At 45.1% G+C, this 18436-nt stretch overlaps 1 protein-coding gene across 3 annotated transcripts in view; it reads left to right on the forward strand.

Moving 5' to 3' along the window:
* The window catches only part of SCN8A (sodium voltage-gated channel alpha subunit 8), a gene marked incomplete at both ends in the record, with an annotated part of 114847 nt that overhangs the window by 85370 nt on the left and 11041 nt on the right, over positions 1–18436 (forward strand). For 2 of the 3 annotated variants that reach the window (XM_079715383.1, XM_079715384.1), the window contains 6 exons: positions 1141–1611; positions 2150–2267; positions 3063–3217; positions 6161–6334; positions 11776–11898; positions 17698–17982. In XM_079715383.1, the coding sequence (XP_079571509.1) occupies positions 1141–1611; positions 2150–2267; positions 3063–3217; positions 6161–6334; positions 11776–11898; positions 17698–17982 (1326 nt within the window). The remainder of the gene's footprint in view (positions 1–1140; positions 1612–2149; positions 2268–3062; positions 3218–6160; positions 6335–11775; positions 11899–17697; positions 17983–18436) is intronic. The other variant, XM_079715385.1, reaches the window with a different exon arrangement.

An 18436-nucleotide genomic window follows, 5' to 3' on the forward strand; every position in this document is an offset into this window, starting at 1 on the left:
ACCATATTCCTTTGTAATTCTGCAAATGGCCGCAGTCATACTAATACATATAGTTCATATATTGTTTCCATATCTCCCACTCTGCACATATGATTATCTCCACCGAGAAACTATGCCTCATTCTTCTTCAGAAGTGTGACAAAGTAAGGGCCAAGTGTAAATCAAGAAGTGAACATCTCTCCCACTTTTCAAAAGTAAATCTTAATAAAAATAATTAATTTAATGCCCAATGTGGTGAAATAGGGGAAAAAGCAACATAAATAAAGCTCGTTTCTGATGGCTTGACACTTCGATATATGATAGAACACAAAAGTCACCATCACTGTCTTGCTAGAGCTACTTAATTTTGATAAATGTTAGGAAAACAAAGAAAATTAATTCTTAAAATAGGGTGACATCAAATATATTTCAGTTCCACCTTCTAGATTTGTGGTAGGAGAGTCTGGCTCTCCAAGCCTAATTTTTCTCTAACCTGGGTCCTCCAGGACATCTGCTGTACATGAACACATGGCATCTATGCATTCTTTGATCCTCCCCAATAATCCATGCCCACCTTTTTGTTTTTATTTTTGGGGAATTTTCTCCCAAAATGGATACAGCCTTTGCTTTCTCGGATTATAAGAAAAGCAGTATGGGGCCTCCCTGGTGGCGCAGTGGTTGAGAGTCCGCCTGCCGATGCAGGGGATACGGGTTCGTGCCCCGGTCTGGGAGGATCCCATATGCCGCGGAGCGGCTGGGCCCGTGAGCCATGGCCGCTGAGCCTGCGCATCCGGAGCCTGTGCTCCGCAACGGGAGAGACCACAACAGTGAGAGGCCCGCGTACCGCAAAAAAAAAAAAAAAAAAAAAAAAAAAAAAAAAAAAAAGAAAAGCAGTATGTTTTGAAGTACATATATATGTATATAACACTACAAAAGAACCAAGAAAAGGGGTACTAAACTCCTTGTATGACAACCAAAACCAAACAAAATGCCCACCTGGTGACATTTAAAACACTACGTGGGTCAAATGAAACACAACAGAAACTCTTGAGTCTTTCACATAAGTCTGTGGGCTCCCAGTTTGCAGCCCTAGTTTAGTGGATGCCTTTACCCGATACCCTTCTACATTCACTCTCCTTTTTCCTAATGCTCCTGGTCCAGGTGCTGAACCTGTTTCTGGCCTTGCTCCTGAGCTCCTTCAGTGCTGACAACTTGGCAGCCACAGATGATGACGGGGAAATGAACAACCTACAAATCTCAGTGATCCGGATCAAGAAGGGCGTGGCTTGGATCAAACTGAAAGTGCGCGCCTTCATGCAGGCCCACTTCAAGCAGCGCGAGGCCGATGAGGTGAAACCTCTGGACGAGCTGTACGAAAAGAAGGCCAACTGTATCGCCAACCACACTGGCGCCGACATCCACCGGAACGGTGACCTCCAGAAGAATGGCAACGGCACGACCAGCGGCATCGGCAGCAGCGTGGAGAAGTACATCATCGATGAGGACCACATGTCCTTCATCAACAACCCCAACCTGACCGTGAGGGTGCCCATCGCGGTAGGCGAGTCTGATTTTGAGAACCTCAACACCGAGGACGTTAGCAGCGAGTCGGATCCTGAAGGCAGCAAAGATGTAAGGTCCTAGCCTAGAAACCGGTCTTGATCCTGTGTGAGAACAAATGGCTCTGTCAGCCCCAAGGCATTGGTTCAGCTGTGGGTCTGGCAGAGAGAGGCTGGCAGAGCCCACTCTCAACTTTGAGAACCAACCCTACCCACCCCCCATCATTATTCTAGATGAGCCAGATTCCTGAGATGTTCCCACATCTGTCTCCATTGCTTCTGGATCATCTGGATCCAGAGGCTGGAGAAAACCGTCCAGTACTTCCCTGCCATTAATCTGTCTGAGCTGTATTACTGAGACCAATCTATAGCCCACCTTCTGCTTAGGGTAGCTCACTGTCATCTGTGAGTGGGCTTTAATGTTGTACCCCATCCTGACAGAATTTTTGAGGGCGCTGTGGTAATTATTTGCCTGTGATGAACTGGATGATCATGGATTTGTAACAAGAATTGTAGCCGGTACATCATCTGTACCAAGGGAGCGTAGTAGTCAGTGTAGAGTGGACATGTTGCTGCAGTGTTGCTTCTCTCCCTTTTCCTTGTATATCTAGAAACTGGATGACACTAGCTCCTCTGAAGGCAGCACCATTGATATCAAACCAGAAGTAGAAGAAGTCCCTGTGGAACAGCCTGAGGAATACTTGGATCCAGATGCCTGTTTCACAGAAGGTGAAAGGGGGCCAGGAGAGGGGGTGGCATGTAGCACTTGCACTGCTCACAGACACATCTCTGCCAGGGTCAGTGGTTGGCTGGGGAGGGCGGCTCAGTGGCTATCTTCAGGAACTTTGTTCCCCGCCTCATCATTCTGAGGGAGGTTGATACCGTTTTCCCTATTTGATTCTTAGCTATCACAAGTTTTTACTCTCAGGCTTTTCTTTGTCCTTTTTGCTTGACATCAGCCCAAAATTTCCATTAGAAAGGCCTCTTCTGTCATGGCTGTGTCTGCCTCTTGACTACCCTTTTCTCCTCCCTCTCACTGCTTCTTTTTTTTTTTTTTTTTTTTTTTTTTTTTTTTTTTTTTTTTTTTTTTTTTTTTTGCGGTATGCGGGCCTCTCACTGTTGTGGCCTCTCCCGTTGCGGAGCACAGGCTCCAGACGCGCAGGCTCAGTGGCCATGGCTCACGGGCCTAGCCTCTCCGCGGCATGTGGGATTTTCCCGGACCGGGGCACGAACCCATGTCCCCTGCATCGGCAGGCGGACTCTCAACCACTGCGCCACCAGGGAAGCCCTCACTGCTTCTTTATAGGACATCTTCCCAACGCCAGAGGGCCTTGCCCTGGTAGCCTGGCAGCATAGCCTCAGCCCTGCCACCCTCTCCACTTCTGAGTCAGACCTTCTGATTCAGCCACTGAACTCCTGGCTGTGTGGTGGGGCAGCACCTGGTGGGGCCTGGGAGAAGGAGGAGAGGGCACATCTGGGCGGGGCACGTCCCACAGTCTGACCTGCCTCTCCTGCTGGTGCCAGGTTGTGTCCAGAGGTTCAAGTGCTGCCAGGTCAACATTGAGGAAGGGCTGGGCAAGTCTTGGTGGATCCTGCGGAAAACCTGCTTTCTCATCGTGGAGCACAATTGGTTTGAGACCTTCATCATCTTCATGATTCTGCTCAGCAGTGGCGCCCTGGTGAGGTCCGGGGGAAAGAACCCTGGGGGATTGGCTGGGGAAGGGGAAGAGCAGGAAAGACTGGGTGGGCCCAAGCCCAGTTTCTCTGAGAACACAGCCTGACTGTAGACCCAAGAATAATGACCTACTAAAGTGCTTCGAGCTGGTGTTTTGAGCCTTTGGGATTAGAATTCAAACTTGTCCAAATCTTCATCTTTAGACTCAGCACGATCCCTCTGAAGCCTAGGACCCCCCTTTCATCAGGAAGAGAATACAGATTACCAAGTATCTTCACTGCTTAGTTTGCCCCATTCAGAACAACTTTCTAACATGAACTTCCCTTTCTCGCCTAATACCCTGAGTCACTAGTTCTTGACTTTTCAGTTGCCCAGGATGGTGCCCCTGCACCCCCTCCCCCCTCATACGCTGCTGGACTTGGAGAGCCCGTGGCCTTAGCAGATATTAAGAGTCAGATCTCGGGTACAAAGGTCATTTATATTCGCGTGGTTGTAAGTGCTTCTCATTAATCAGTGAGGCACACAGGGCACTGAACACACAGGTTCCTCCCCTACTAGGACTAATGATCTTGGAGTTTACTTTCATTTTTTAGCAGGATTATAACTGAGGAGATCTGGACAGGGTCTGCTGTGAGGGAGCCGCTTCCTAGTTGAGTAGATTCGAAGACAGCAGGGACTAGAGACACAACACATTTTCCTTCTTTTAATTAAGGGAAAAGTAAAGAATGCTGGAGTTTGAAATGCTTTTAAAGAAGGTGGGCACATTCATGGAGGTGTGGAATTAGAGCCTAATCTGGAAGCAAAAAATAACAAGAGAGAAGCCCCAAATATAGTGTTAAAGATCCCCCAGTGACTTGAGGAGTTTCTCTGACTCGTGAGGTAGGAGAATAGGAGAAGCCGAGACAGGAAGGGACATGAGGCGAAGAAGAGACAGGAAGGGACATGAGGTGAAGAAGAGCCCGAGCGCGAAGAGGACGGTGAGCAGTGGGGAGTGCGGGGTGGTGAGGAATGCAGGAAAGCATCAGGACTAGGGCAGGAGGCAAAAAAGCCTCCATCCCTAGTGAAGGGGAGCCAGACCATCCTGCCTGCCCCCGGGTTGTTTATTGCACCAACAGGCATTCACTCAGCACCTCCTGAGGCCTGTGGAGGCCCAAAGATGACAGCGCAGGCCCTGCCCTTGAGAAAGGGAGGATCAGACTGAGGCCAGGGATTGAGGAAGGTCTTTTATTATTGTTGTCATCATTATTCTTCAAATATAGTAAATGAAAACCTACAATAAGAGAGGACATGCCTCACCCTTTGATTCTTCTCTTCCCCCGTCTCTACAAAAAAGAGTAGAAGCAGCAGTGAAACAAATGTATTGAACTTTCTTTACTGCTACCTGTGACAGTCTTTATTTATCAAAGGTGAATAAAACGGGGGAGACTGGGCTCAGGACATGAAGACCCTGTGCAGTAGTAGCATGAGACTCAAGTCAAGTGAAGCCACAGCTAAAATGTCCAAGAAAAGACTAGAATGTGGTGGTGAGGAGATTTCAGAGGGGGATCAGAGCCCCCAGTGACAGGATGATCAGCCTCAGACAGCTCACATATGTTGGGTTCTAGGGTGGATCTCTACAGGTGGAGCTAAGGGGAAACGTGACGTGGAAGCTATAGCTTTTCCACTGAGCAGAGAGGATTTATTTGTACCAGACCCTGAGGACTGTGGACCCATGATTTCTGTCCCCACTGCCCAGCAGTGAACCTGGATGTCCGTGTACCTCCATTTTGGAAGAAGAGTCTGCAGGCAGCCTGACTCTGTCCTTCCTTCTGGAACTGTTCAGAGCAGGCTCCACCACCATAGGGCACAGGACCTTTTGTCCACCTCCAGTTTTTTTTCTTCCATGCTTCAGGGATTTCCTCCCCCAGCACAGATCTTCTGCAGTCCACTGCGCTGCACGCACGAGTGCTCAGACCTTCACATGACAAAGGCTCATCCCCTCATTTGGGAGTTCCAGAGAAAGAAAGGAGTGTTGAGATTCTCTTCACCTGGTGTCCTCCAGTCCTGTAACTCTCCACCTGTGTCTGTGGTGTCAGGGGCTGAAGGGAGAAAAAATTTTGTCCTATAAATATATAAAGTGTTAACAAGGATGTGGGGAAATTGGACCCCTCATCTACTGCTGGTGGGAATGTAAACTGGTCCGGCCTCTTTGGAAAACAGTTTGGCAATTCCTCAAAAAAATTAAACTTGAGTTACCAATGACCCAGCCATTCCACTCCTAGGTATATACCCAAGGGGAATAAAAACACATCCACATGAAAACTTGTACACAAATGTTCATAGCAGCATTATTCACAATAGCCAAAAAGTAAAAACAACACAAATGTCCATCAAGTGATGAAGGATAAACAAAATGTTGGTATAGCCACAGCTAGAACATTATTCATCAATAAAAAGAAAAATGAAGTGCTGAGGGCTGCTGCGATATGGATGAACTTTGAAAATATTATTCTAAGTTAAAGAAGCCAGTCGCAAAGGACTGCATATTATATGATTCCATTTATACGAAATGTCCAGAAGGAGTAGACCTGTGGAGATAGAAGATAGATGAGTGGTTGCCAGGACTAGGGGGAGATCGGGAGACTAGAGGGTGACAGCTCTCTAGCTGTGTGGAGTTTCTTTGGGGGGTAATGAAAATATTCTAAAATTATGGTGATGGATGTACGACTCTGAATTGTATTAATAGCTGTGGCATTGTACACTTTAAATAGCTGAATTGTGAGGTATGTGAATTACATCTCAAGAACACTTTTTTAAAGAGAAAAGCCATGTGTAGCAAGGGATAGAGAGAAAGAGACAGGGAGCTGATGATGGGCCACTGCAGGTGGGAGGGCTGCCGAGGGGGGCAGTACCTCCGTGTTGCTTGTTTCCCTTTAGGCACTATAGGCAGCTGCTGCCTCTCTTCCAGGCCTTCGAGGACATCTACATTGAGCAGAGAAAGACCATTCGTACCATCCTGGAGTACGCTGACAAAGTCTTCACCTATATCTTCATCCTGGAGATGTTGCTCAAGTGGATAGCCTATGGCTTCGTCAAGTTCTTCACCAATGCCTGGTGCTGGCTGGACTTCCTCATCGTGGCTGTACGTGTCCTGCTTTCTACTTCCCACCCATGCCAGCAGGAAAGCAAAAACAGGGACTGTCCTTCCTCTAATGGCTGGAGTTGCCTGGGGCCCAGGGTATAGGACAAGATGTAGATGGAGCACTACAGCTCCTTTTGGAGCACTCAGATCGTAACTTTGGGAAGGGACTCTGAAGTCCTGCATTTGCTCCAGGGACTAACTCAGCAGCTCTTTACTCTGGTGGTTTGGCCTAGAAGTTTCAGAGATTAGGATTGGGAAGAAACATTGGTGTCAGAGCCTTGTTATTAGGCTGGGAACAGGAAGATTTTATCCCCAAGCCAGTGTGATGTCCTCCTCCTGCTGCCAGGAGAGGGCTTAGAGGACGAGGTGGGTGCTGCTGGGACAGAGGCGGTGGTGGGATATAAGTAGACTCTCCTGCTGACCGTCCCCGGGGACACTCCCATCCACCTCGAGTCTTCATACCAGACTCATCTGAACAAGTCAGACTGTCAGGGCGAGGAGGAGTCACCCCGAAACAAACCCCCCCTCTTCCCACACATCGCCATTTCCACAGAGGTGATCAAACTCTTAACAAATCCTTTCTCCTCCAGGTTTTGAGACCATCTCCACAGCTCGGCGGCCTTTACCTGCCATGTTATTTTTCAGGGTGGAAGCTGTATCACCTGAAACTATTTCTCACCCCACCACAACTTGTTCCTTATTGGGTTTTCTAACCATGATGAGTGTTTCTTATTCTGCCTAGTCACTAAAGCTTTTTTTCTTTCAGCCAAATCAGCATTTGAATGGGAATGAATGGGAATTTCAGGAGCAGGGCCTATGGAAACTTCACTTCCTTCTGAGGGCTGAGAAGTGCCAAGAAAGTGGAGTGTTTGGCGGCTGGGTTGATACATTTAGAATATGGGTTTCATTGGCTGTATGGTGAACTACGTGTAGAGTGCCTCCGGGATCTAGCCTAGAGCAGCAAGGAAGTAACAGGCACCTGGCGTTCTGCTCTGTTCATGCACTCCTTTCCCAGCACAGCATCTGCAACTTCCATGGTTTAATGACTCCTTCCAGGAGCTGTCACTATGCTCCTATCTACATTCCCCATTTCAAAAAGCAAGCCTTTGGGAAGATCCCTAAATGAAGTGAGGAGGTCACTGTCTGCCGTCCGAGTGAACCGGAGAGGTACCGCCCCAGAGTTGCCAGCAAGAGAGCCTCCTAGCCAGAGGTTTCAGCAACCTTGGATGGAAGGGACTCTACCTCCCACAGATGGAAAGCTTGAGTTCTAGGAGCTAAGGAATGGGCTTGGGATAAGGCCCAGAGTACTAAAGTGACACTGGGCCAGCTTTCTTTCTACAGAACAGGGGAAGTGCTCTGGAGTCTTCGTTTCACTGTAACTCCTCAGGACCACTTAGAATCAGGTGGGACACCCGTGGGAATCCTAGAAGCCCCTCATCTTCTGGACCTTCCAAGAACTCGGATAGATACATCCACTTCCACACTTCCAACAGCCCTAGGAAAGCTGTGATTCAGAAACAGATCTTCCCTACCATGACCTGCCTCCTGTTCACCCTAACCTCTGCTACTCTATTCCTCTTCTCTCTGGGGTGGGCAACCCCAGAATTTGTGAGTATCAATCAAGTATCCCACATTCCTCTGGTACCCAAATAAGCTGCTAAAAGCATTAACGATTCTGCATGTCACCATTTATTTATTTAGCAAATATTTTTAGTACTTTTTATACTAGGTGGCAGGGAAACAAAAAACATGAGAAAGGCATGTAGCCAACTGACAATAATCCTTAAATCCCCCTAGCTTTGGGGAGTTGCTGGATTCTTACATTGCCATGAGACCTGACACTGGCTCCTGAGAATACCTCTGGACCAGTAACTAGTAGACAGACATAAATGAAATACCATTCTCCGTGTGGAATTGTCCCAGAAGCCATAGGGAGTCACGGGACAGGCAGGCATAGTCCCGGCCCCTGGGAAGCTCACACTGGCTTGCAGGGCCACTCTGACCTGATTCCAGGCTATGGAAATCCAGCATTCCAGGAACAGGGCTTTCCCAGGACCTTCCTTCTGTTTTCTCTGGGACAGAGCAGTGCATTTATTCTTCATGTCTCATGTCTATTGAGCATCCGCAACACAAAGCCTCCTGCCAGGTATTGTGGGGGGATACAGAGAGTAGAAGACAAGGTCACTTCTCTCAAAGGACTGAAAAGATGGGACACGTACACAAATAACCAGTGTGAAGCAGAGTGTGCTGGGGGCGGGGGGAGCCCCAGTCCATGCTGTGGATGCACTGTTGGCCACTTTTGAGTTGTGGGTGGAGAATAAGGCTTAGACTGATACCTGGACATGTGGAACTGTCAGTGTTTGCTGTCCTTTTGGACAAAGTGTCTAGTGCCTTTGGCATTTTAGAACATCCAGCAGGTGTAAATTTTAGGTCCTAATTTTGGAGCATCTCTGAGACTCTCTTCCTCCCATTTCATCCACCGGTGACTTGATGTCTGAATCTGTTGCTCATCACCATGTTTGTTTCCCTAATGGATTTTCATTCTTCTTTGTTGCCCTTTATAGCTGCTCAGAGCACTTTTTAGGGTCATGGGGATGATCTAGACAACTTCCAAGGTTAACTCTCTGTGTTTATAAGCCAGGTGAATTCCCAAACAGAGACAACATTTTCTTTTGCCCAGGTCCTTGGCTGAACTGGAGATCTTGTCCTGGAAAAGAATTTTGTCATCTTTTCCCAGGGAAATTTACCACATCAGATCCGGAGATTAGCCACATATCGGTTCCAGGGATGGGAAATTGCAGAGACCATTCACCTCATCCTGAATTCAGACTACTGAAACCATTCTCCATTTGAAAATGTTCACATCATTTTGAAAAAGCCACCCAGTGTCTCTCCCTTTTTTTCAATGCCTGAAGCCACAGATACCCTGGATTTTGACTTCCCCTCAACTCCTTTTTTTTTTTTCAGGTTTGATTCTTTCCTTAATTCTAAACAATGTTCTGATTATGTCCAGTGAGAGTTTAACATGGAGACTCAGCAGATTATAAAATTGCTCCTAACTGTTTAGGAATAACCCAGATAGGATGCTTGCTGATCCTGTCTTGGGTGATCTTGGCCAGATTGGTGAGTTGAGCAGCAGACTATCTCTCAGCACCATTTAGAGCCAGCCTCTGAATGGGCATCTGTACCTCCTCCACCCTTCCCCCCACTTTAGGTAGGCCTATTTATTATCAGATAAATTACGCACCGCCCCCTGCCCCGAGAAGAACTTGGGTTGTCTTGTCTTGTATGAAACTTAGTTTTTTGCAGTCTTTACCTGGCATAGTTTCACAGGATGAAGTTGATTCAGGTATTTTGAACTCATGTATTTGGTTGAGGTAACTTACTTTCAGATGTACCTATAGATTCTTTGGGGTTAAGAGTTGGCTGCACTTGGCAATAGTAGGCAAAAGACACCTCCATGTAGAGTCTTACTGTTAATGATGGACGCAGGGAAAGTGATTGGTTGGTACTACTGTGTTCTAGATAAGGATTTTGAGGCCCTTGTTTTGAACAACTTGACCTCTGAGCCATCTACCCTTCAAAGAGCATGAGTAGCCTAATAGGGCAGCATTTAATTCCAGATTTGCTTTGGATACTGCCCAGGACTCTAGAGAAGAGACCTATGCTAATGGGTTATGAAGACAGGCATAGTTGAAGGTTCACAACCCTATTAAAAACCGAAACCTTCGAGCCTGCTCACCCATGACCCTCACTAGGTCATTGACCTGCTACTTCTACCCCTGCCAGCCTGCTGCTTAATTACAAATATCTTCAGTTAAAGCAACTTTTTTTTTTTTTTTTTTTACAGTTCAGAGATACAGAATCAAAGAAGTAAATCCCTCAGCTAGAGATAAAAAGCAGCAAATGAAACTAAGTTATGGATTGTTGCTTTAAAATACCAGTTTAGGCCAAGCCGATCTGTAATCACCACTTCCCAGTAGAGGGAATTTAAGAATTGTTGATGGAAACATCTTAACCGATCCCAGAATTTGTGGTGCAATATAAAGGAAAGACTGCTCTAAGAAAGCCAGAGCCCCAACATTCTAACTAAAGGTATTTCAGGTCTGGTGCCCCCTGAAGAGCTACATATCTCTCTCCGGTTAGGCCCAGGCAGCCCTAGGTATAGTTAAGGGTCGGTGTGGTAACTGTTCTGAGACCTCTGGTAGAATAAGGTGAGTTTGCCAGTGGAAGAGCAGGAAAGAATTTGACCGTGACTCTAGGCCTAGAGACCAGACTACTTCTCCCCAGCATGGCAACATATTCAACCCCAAATTGTTCAGATACCGTAATCCTCTATTGAGATTTTGCCATCCAACCTGCCAGTGAGGGAGGTGACCTACCCATGGGAGAAAGAGCTCTGGCCTGGGAATCAGGCATGTGAGCCTTTAATCCTGGCTCCAGAACTGCCAATGTGACACTGGGCAAATTCTTGTGTATGGGTCTCAATTTCCTCATCTATAAATAAAGAATTATTCCAAGAACCCTTCCAGCTGTTACTCTGATGATGAGAGTAATAGAAGATTGTCCTGGAAAGGACAGACCTGAGTCCAGTTCTTTTGGGGCTGTTCTGGAGAGAGAGAATGGGGATTATAAGGGAAAATATGGATTCAGTTGTCCAGACCCACCCAAGCTCTCGTGGCCATGAAGGAGTCATGGTTATAGTTAAAAGATGGAAGGATTGTTGCAGTTAAAAGTGAGAGAATCACTTAAGTGAGTTCCCATGGAGCCAAACCTCCATCCAGAAGTTTCTTCTTTTGGTCCTTTTCTTGTTGGGAACTGCAAAGTCAGCTGTGGTACTTACTGAATACGTTTCCTTGTTGATGTAGTAATGCATCCAATTTTCAAATGGTCTCTTGTCAACCAGGAGTAAGAGAGCTTGTCCCTGTTGGAAATCCATGGTGAATGAGCTGAGGAGGGGGCAGCCTGTGTGGAGTGTGTGTATTTATCTGTATTCTTTTTCATAGGTACCATTAAATTTGTCTGGCTTAATTTAATGGGAACTTCTGGGACCCGCAGAGACTATAAAGGGCGAGGGTAAGGTTTTTGTCATCTGTTCAGGCTCCTCTCCTTCCAATGGAACTTCCTCATTCTCCCTCTCCCTTCAGCCTCTTCCCTTTGCCAACTTGTATGTCTGTTCTACTGCCCTCTCTCCGCGTTCTCTTCCCTTTGTGTTTTTTCTTCTGCCTCTCAACCACCTTTCCTTCCAGGTCGTTTGAGTCCAAGTTGAAGTAGGCAGCTGGTGTTACCCACTTCCTCTTCCTGGGGGCGGGGGCCCAATCTGTATAATCAGTGCTAGGGGCTTTATTCTAACACTCTGGAACCTCTGTTTTCTTTTTTTTTTTTTTTTTTTCTTTTGTTTCCTTTTTTTGTTTTTGTTTTTCTCTTCTGTTTCTGTGTAGGTCTCTTTAGTCAGCCTTATAGCTAATGCCCTGGGCTACTCGGAACTAGGTGCCATAAAGTCCCTTAGGACCCTAAGAGCTTTGAGACCCTTAAGAGCCTTGTCACGATTTGAAGGGATGAGGGTAAGATACTGAGAGCAGCTGATCCTTCTGCATGCCAGTGGAAACCGTCTAAGCATGCTAGAACTGATCACGTGGTGGAAAGATCATTCCCACACGAACTCTGGATGCAGCTGCTGACTTGACCCTCCACTCTTTCTCCCCCGCACCTGCCCCAAGGGCAGTCGCGTTTAGCTGCCTCATCACATTAATACTGGCCCCACCCCCAACGACATGCCATCGCAGATCATGTTAACATTGGCTATTCGCATCTGGCCTGGCTTACCTGTAGCACTTGGGGCGGCTTTCTGGGCTGTTGATTTAATAGGGAGAATCACCAGGTGCAAAGAAGGGGAATTGTCACCCACAGACCCCCTGAAAAGCAGAGGCCGCAGGCAGGGAGAGTGCAGCGTAGGGGCATCAGCCAGGTGAGGACTGCGGCCTTGGAGTCACTGAGAAAGCGGCCGAGAAGGGGCTTGAAGACGGGATGGCAGGCCTGGAACTGGGGATGGAGCGGAATTCGGCATGGCCCTGGGGAAAGAGATGCTTTTCTTTCTGTTCTGATTCCTCTCATTGCACCTTGTTGTTCTCAGCCCAGTCCCGTAAGGACTGGCAGCCTCTGTCTGATAGCAAAGCTTTCCTCCTCACCCCCCACCCCTCTGCCCACGCTATATGGTCCCCTGTCCTAACACTGTCAAAATAACAACCGGGTACGATGCTAGATGACTATCAGCTAGTGCTCCTGAAATTTCTCAACACCTGCTCTTCCTGCTTTGGCGATAACTCCACCCAAATCCAAACAGTGCAAGGTGCTGTCACCCTGCCAACTATAGAAATAAGGCTCCCTCTTTTGGTGCCTTTTTGCCATCTCTCTTGATTTAAAAAAATTGTGTGTGTGTGCATATGTGCGTGCGCGAGCGTGCACACACACACACACACACACGCACATGCAAGTCCGTAAAATCAAATGGACCACTGGCTTTTGGTGGTAATGGTTGTCCTATGATAATCAGAGAGGTCTGTTATACTTAACGAGACCAAGAAAACTCATTTTAATTCAGATGTTGAATACATGCAGGAGAGCAAACCAGAGGATACGTTTTTAAACGTGCAAATATCAGAATGTAGGAGTAAAAATTAAACTGTTGTGGTAGTCCACGTGAAGCAAGACTGCTCAGAGAAGCTAGGTACCAGGACAGTGCTGCTTCATTCAGTCCTCATCTGTGGGTTCCTGGCCGCTGTTTCGTGAAGCCACCCACATCTGTACAGGAAGACGAAAGTTCCACTGGGACTTGGGAATTTTATTATTTTAGTTTATCCAGACAAATGCTTTCTGCAAGAAATTTGCATTCCTCCTGTAGCACAGTCACAGTTTGGTTTACTAAATATAAGCTTTCTGCAACCCACCTGAAACCATCTGCAGGATGGTTTCAAACCAGCAGCATAAATTTATTTTAATTTAAGAAACAAAACTTGGGATTCTAAGTCTTTCTCCCACAGGTAGGAGAGGTTTCAGAATGTGTGCAATCCGGTCATTGTTATGCTCGAGCTAAATGTAAGGGGAAATATATTGCAGAGGGCTCAGTGTTTTAGGGGGCCATGGTGTCACTGAAAACAGGATTAAAATGCTCTTCCCTCCCACCTTCCCACTTTTTTTCAGAAAGGGTTAGTTAAATTTTTAAAATAAGTCATACTAGTTTTGTTATAAAGTTGATAATCCGTTTTGGTGACTGAAAACTGAAGACAATAATTGCAACATTGTACCTAAACTCAGTAGCCTGTGATCCTCCACATGCCCCAGGAGGGGTCCTGGAACTCCTAAAAGGAGACTGGTAATACCCAAAGAAAGCCCCCCAAAAGATGCCCAACTGACACTGCTACTGACTTTCTCCATCTGGGTGCCCATTACTGCTGGTCCCAACCTGTGGCAGAGGCAGTCCTCCCTGACCAGCTGCCGCCAGTTGGCTCACGAGGAAATTACGTGAATTGTCTGAACACAGGAATGGTTCTGGTGGCCACACCTCTTCCCTTTAGCTCCTCCTTCTTTCCTCACCTTTCCGGGACTCACAGTTTCCATTCCCTCAAAACTTTTACTTGTCAACTTTCAAGTAGTTGAGGAGCCCAGGGGTCTGGAATGGGCGACCAGAAGAGCAGACACTTTTATTTGAAAAGAATTAGTAAAGGTTTTTTCAAGTGAGATAATAAGGGCAGGAACAAGTTTGAACCCAAAGCCGGGCTTTCAAACAGTAAACATTCAGTAAGGGAAACTCTGGTAAAGGATGTCACCTCCTTTGGTTGGCTTCAGTCAGCGACAGCACGGTTGGGCCGGAGGTGAAAACTCAGGACCCATTCCTTTCCTGCAGTTCCCCAGCCCTTCTGTGCAAGAATAACTGCAAGAAGGGAGGAGTGAATTTGCCCCAATAATAAACAGAATTAGGGACCTACGTTTTACTTGAACGTTACTCTTCTGCAGGGCCGTGTTTTTCATTTCTTGGTTTGGGTCCTTGTGTGTGCCAACACTTGCATAATCTAAGAGATTATCCCCTTAGAAAATTTTAAACAAAACATCTTTATAAACTGAATACCATCAATGCAGATGGGCTCAACTGTCACTGTGCTGCTCCGGTGAGAGGTTCAGACCTTTGCTTGAGAGGGAACATAAGGCCCTAGCCTGTCCTGGGACACTGACTTCAGTCTCTTCCTCAAACCAAAGACCAGAACGCTGAAACACTCATGCTGTCGGCAAAGGAATGGTTAATGTAGTTCTTTGCTTTTCTCTCCTCCATAGTAATCTTCATTTAAGGATTTTGCTGGGCTGTTAAATTTTTGAGGGTACAGAATAGTAATGCTGTGAAACATGCATGCATTTTTGTTGATTGTCAGTATATAGTCGTCCATTAAAGCCATGTTCCCTCTGCCAGATATTAAAAGCTATTTGACAGATTTTATAGTATTTAATGAGCAATAATGTTCTAGGCATTATAGAGAAGACAAAAATGCTGAAAGAATTAGTACCCATTGGAATTTTTTCATCAAATGAGATTTGTATCAACTGCTAAATATAAACTTGCATTGCAAAAAGTAACTTTATAGGTTGCTAGATCCTAGCTTTGAGTAATATTTCTATACCTAACTTTTAGCAATAATGAATTTCATCATAATTAAAGGTGACACAGAATAACTTGAGTTATTAGGGAGCAGAAGAGGAGATCCACTTTATTATGTAACTATCCATGGAAACTTAAATTATCATTTATATATATGTCTATAGTGTAAGGGTTCAAAATAAGAAAGCATGGTTTCTTGCTCTTTGGTTGCTGAGAATATTAGCTAATGTTCACAACAAGGAAGAATTATTAGTAAAGTTCATCAGCTGTTTACTGTTTTATTCATGAAATGAAGCTAAGAAGTTTTTCTTTGGTTATAATGAAAGTACATTTCATTTTAAGTGAAAGTACATTTACATCTTACAAGTACATTGGATTTTATAGGATTTTTATGTCATATATATCAGAGAACGAGGCCCAGTAAATACATCTGTGTACTGATTCCTTTGAGCATATCTATGAGTTTAAAAGTGCAAAGAGATTTCTTAGTCAATTAGCTAATTATTCTTCCCTGCTGGAAATATTACCCCATATTTAGCTGTAACACACAGACACTATGTAGGACAGGTTAGACTAGGTTAAGGTAGTCAGAAGAATTCCTAGAGGAGGTATACTCTGAATTGATATAAAAAGCAAGATTTCTAGGTTTCACATCTTTTGGGGCCAACTTCTGTATTGCACACTTGTGATGGTCTAATAGAAGGTCATGCTCTCTCACCTGAGCTCTGCTGCAAAATGCTGTCACATAGACTTGAGCTTTTGAAACTTTACATAACCTACTCTCTTAACTTTTGAGAAATTATTCCATTTGTGGGTCATCTTCCTTTTGCCTATTCTTTTGCACATTTCATTGCCTTGAAGTACTCCCATCAAAGGGTAAGCAACTGTAGAAAGAGGAGGTAAAATTCATATCTGATCACCTGACAAATTTGGTAACATAAATTAATAAATATGAATATCATTCTCCGCAGTATCCTTGGGGAGTTCCCAGATTTCAGGTATTCTGGCTTTCCTTGCTCAAAGTAATGAACAATGGAAGTAAAATTATTTTATACCAATGACAGAGCTATTCCATCTAGAAGAGATTTCTTGGTCTAAGAATTAAGAAATAACTGCCTCTCAATCTAAAGGCCTTCATACATGAATTGGAGAAACACAAAACTAATATTTTAATCTAAGGGAGAGTGACTCCTTAGCAGAATATCGTTGCCTTTTTTATATAGGACAGAACAGACAGCTCTTCTCAGCCACGTGTTCCAATGAGTGACATGACAATCTAAGGCCAAAACAGAAGATAAGGAAAACCTGATCCCAAATCGGGCTCCAGTTAGAGCGCAGAGCTGCCTCCTGGTGTTCCTTCTACAGCACGGCCCTTTTGGCCGTTCCCATGCTGTGCTGGTTGGCAGCGTGTCCTCTCTCTTCCCTGCACTGAAAAGCGGATGGAGGAAGGTGGTGATACTTGTCACCTCCTTCTAACAAAACATTAGAAGACTTTGTTTATATCCAGGGTCTGTATTTTAACTCCACTTATCCTCCTAGGATACTAGAAAAAGGAAGAAACATGCTTCCCATTTTAGGGTCACCTTTCTGGGCCTCAGCAGTCCTGCTTAAGACAACAGCAAGTGAGAATCAGGGAAGAAGTGAACACCAGCTTTGTTTTCTCCCCCACCACCTGAAATGCTATTTTTGTAAAGCACTTTGAACTCTTGTAGTGAAAACCGCTGCCACGGTGGAAGTGGTGTCTAGCTATTCTCATCTATAGTGTAAGCAAAATCAAAGTTAAAAACAACACAAACTTTAATTCCTGAGGGAGCTCCTTTCCGTTTGCTTTTTTTCACTCCCGAGCTTACTGTAGTCAGTGATTTTTAACAATATGCCAGTTTTTGGGTTTCAAGACCAGTGATCTAACCCAAAATTCTCCAAAAAAACCCAAATTATTCCTTTTTCTAATAATACATTGTGAAGAGTTGAGTCAAACCCTGGACTGAGCAGAGAGACCAGCATTAGCCAAGCAGAGGGCGACTCAGATCTAGAAGCCTGCAAAGTCAGAAAAAAAAAAAGCCTGAAAAAGAATAGTGAATCTTGCATGAAAAACACAACTATTCAGATTTTATTTTATACTGTTTGGTAGAGGGAATATAGCTTTTTTTTTTTTTTCTTGAGCCTGCAAAAAATGCATGCTCAGCTCTTGCCTGAAATAAGATAACTGGCCTTGCACAGTCATAAAAGAGACTTTATGTACCATTGAGTAATTCACTGCTAACCCCACAGGGTAGTTCTCTGTGATTTTGAACAATCTCACCTTGCTTTGCAGAGGGGGAATGTCTGTCGAAAGGCAACTAGTGAGCTTGAAATCACTCAGATTTTCCCATGGGGGGCATATTTTATGAGTTGATGAGAAGGGACACTAGACAATGAAATAATTTTTTCGGTCCCAGGTTGATGCCTAGGAGAGAGACCTAGGTCAACTTGGGCAGGGGAATTTGTGTTCAATGAAATAAATATGTAATTTTTAGAATTCCTCAAAATATATTTCATAGATATACAAAATTTGGGTCCTGCTTGTGGATCTGTCTGGTTACCCTAATTCCAAAGGGAACATAATGCTTCCATAGTCAGAACAAGCCACAAAGTGTCATTCCCCTCCTGGAAATCAAAAGAGTGTGCGTGCCTGTACTTCTTCCCGACACTGAGCAACCTCCCCCTTCCAATGCAGGTGGTGGTGAATGCCTTGGTGGGCGCCATCCCCTCCATCATGAATGTGCTGCTGGTGTGTCTCATCTTCTGGCTGATTTTCAGCATCATGGGAGTTAACCTGTTTGCCGGAAAGTACCACTACTGCTTTAATGAGTCTTCTGAAATCCGATTTGAAATTGAAGATGTTAACAATAAAACTGAGTGTGAAAAGCTCATGGAGGGGAACAATACAGAAATCAGATGGAAGAACGTGAAGATCAACTTTGACAACGTTGGGGCAGGATATCTGGCGCTTCTTCAAGTGGTAAGGATTGTTTTCAGTCCTATGAAATCCAGAAGGCTAGCAGAAATCTCATTTGGTTCCTTCTCAACCCTGCGTCCAGAATCAGGATTGCTGTTAATAGGTCAGGGGACAATGTCATTTCCCAAACCAGTTCCAGGGAGACACCTTTCCTGAGTACTCTGACATCTCCAAAACCTCAGCCAAGGGAATCTATCACTGCTCAGAAGCAGAGTTCTGCTTAGCAACAAATAAGGATTCCTGCGGTATAATAAAGTTGCAGAGAGATCACCATCTCTCTCCATGACAGAGTATGTAGTTAAAGAAAAAATAAAGTAGGTAAGTGCATAGACCAAAAAAAAAAAAAAAAAAAAAAAAAATTATGGAGCAGAACAATCCCACGTAACAGCTACACTAGAGTTAACTAAATATGACAATATGACGGTGCTATGATGCCGCTACTCATGTCAGCTCAACC

The sequence above is a fragment of the Hyperoodon ampullatus genome (genome assembly GCF_949752795.1).
Source record: "Hyperoodon ampullatus genome assembly, chromosome: 11".
Lineage (NCBI taxonomy): Eukaryota > Metazoa > Chordata > Mammalia > Artiodactyla > Ziphiidae > Hyperoodon > Hyperoodon ampullatus.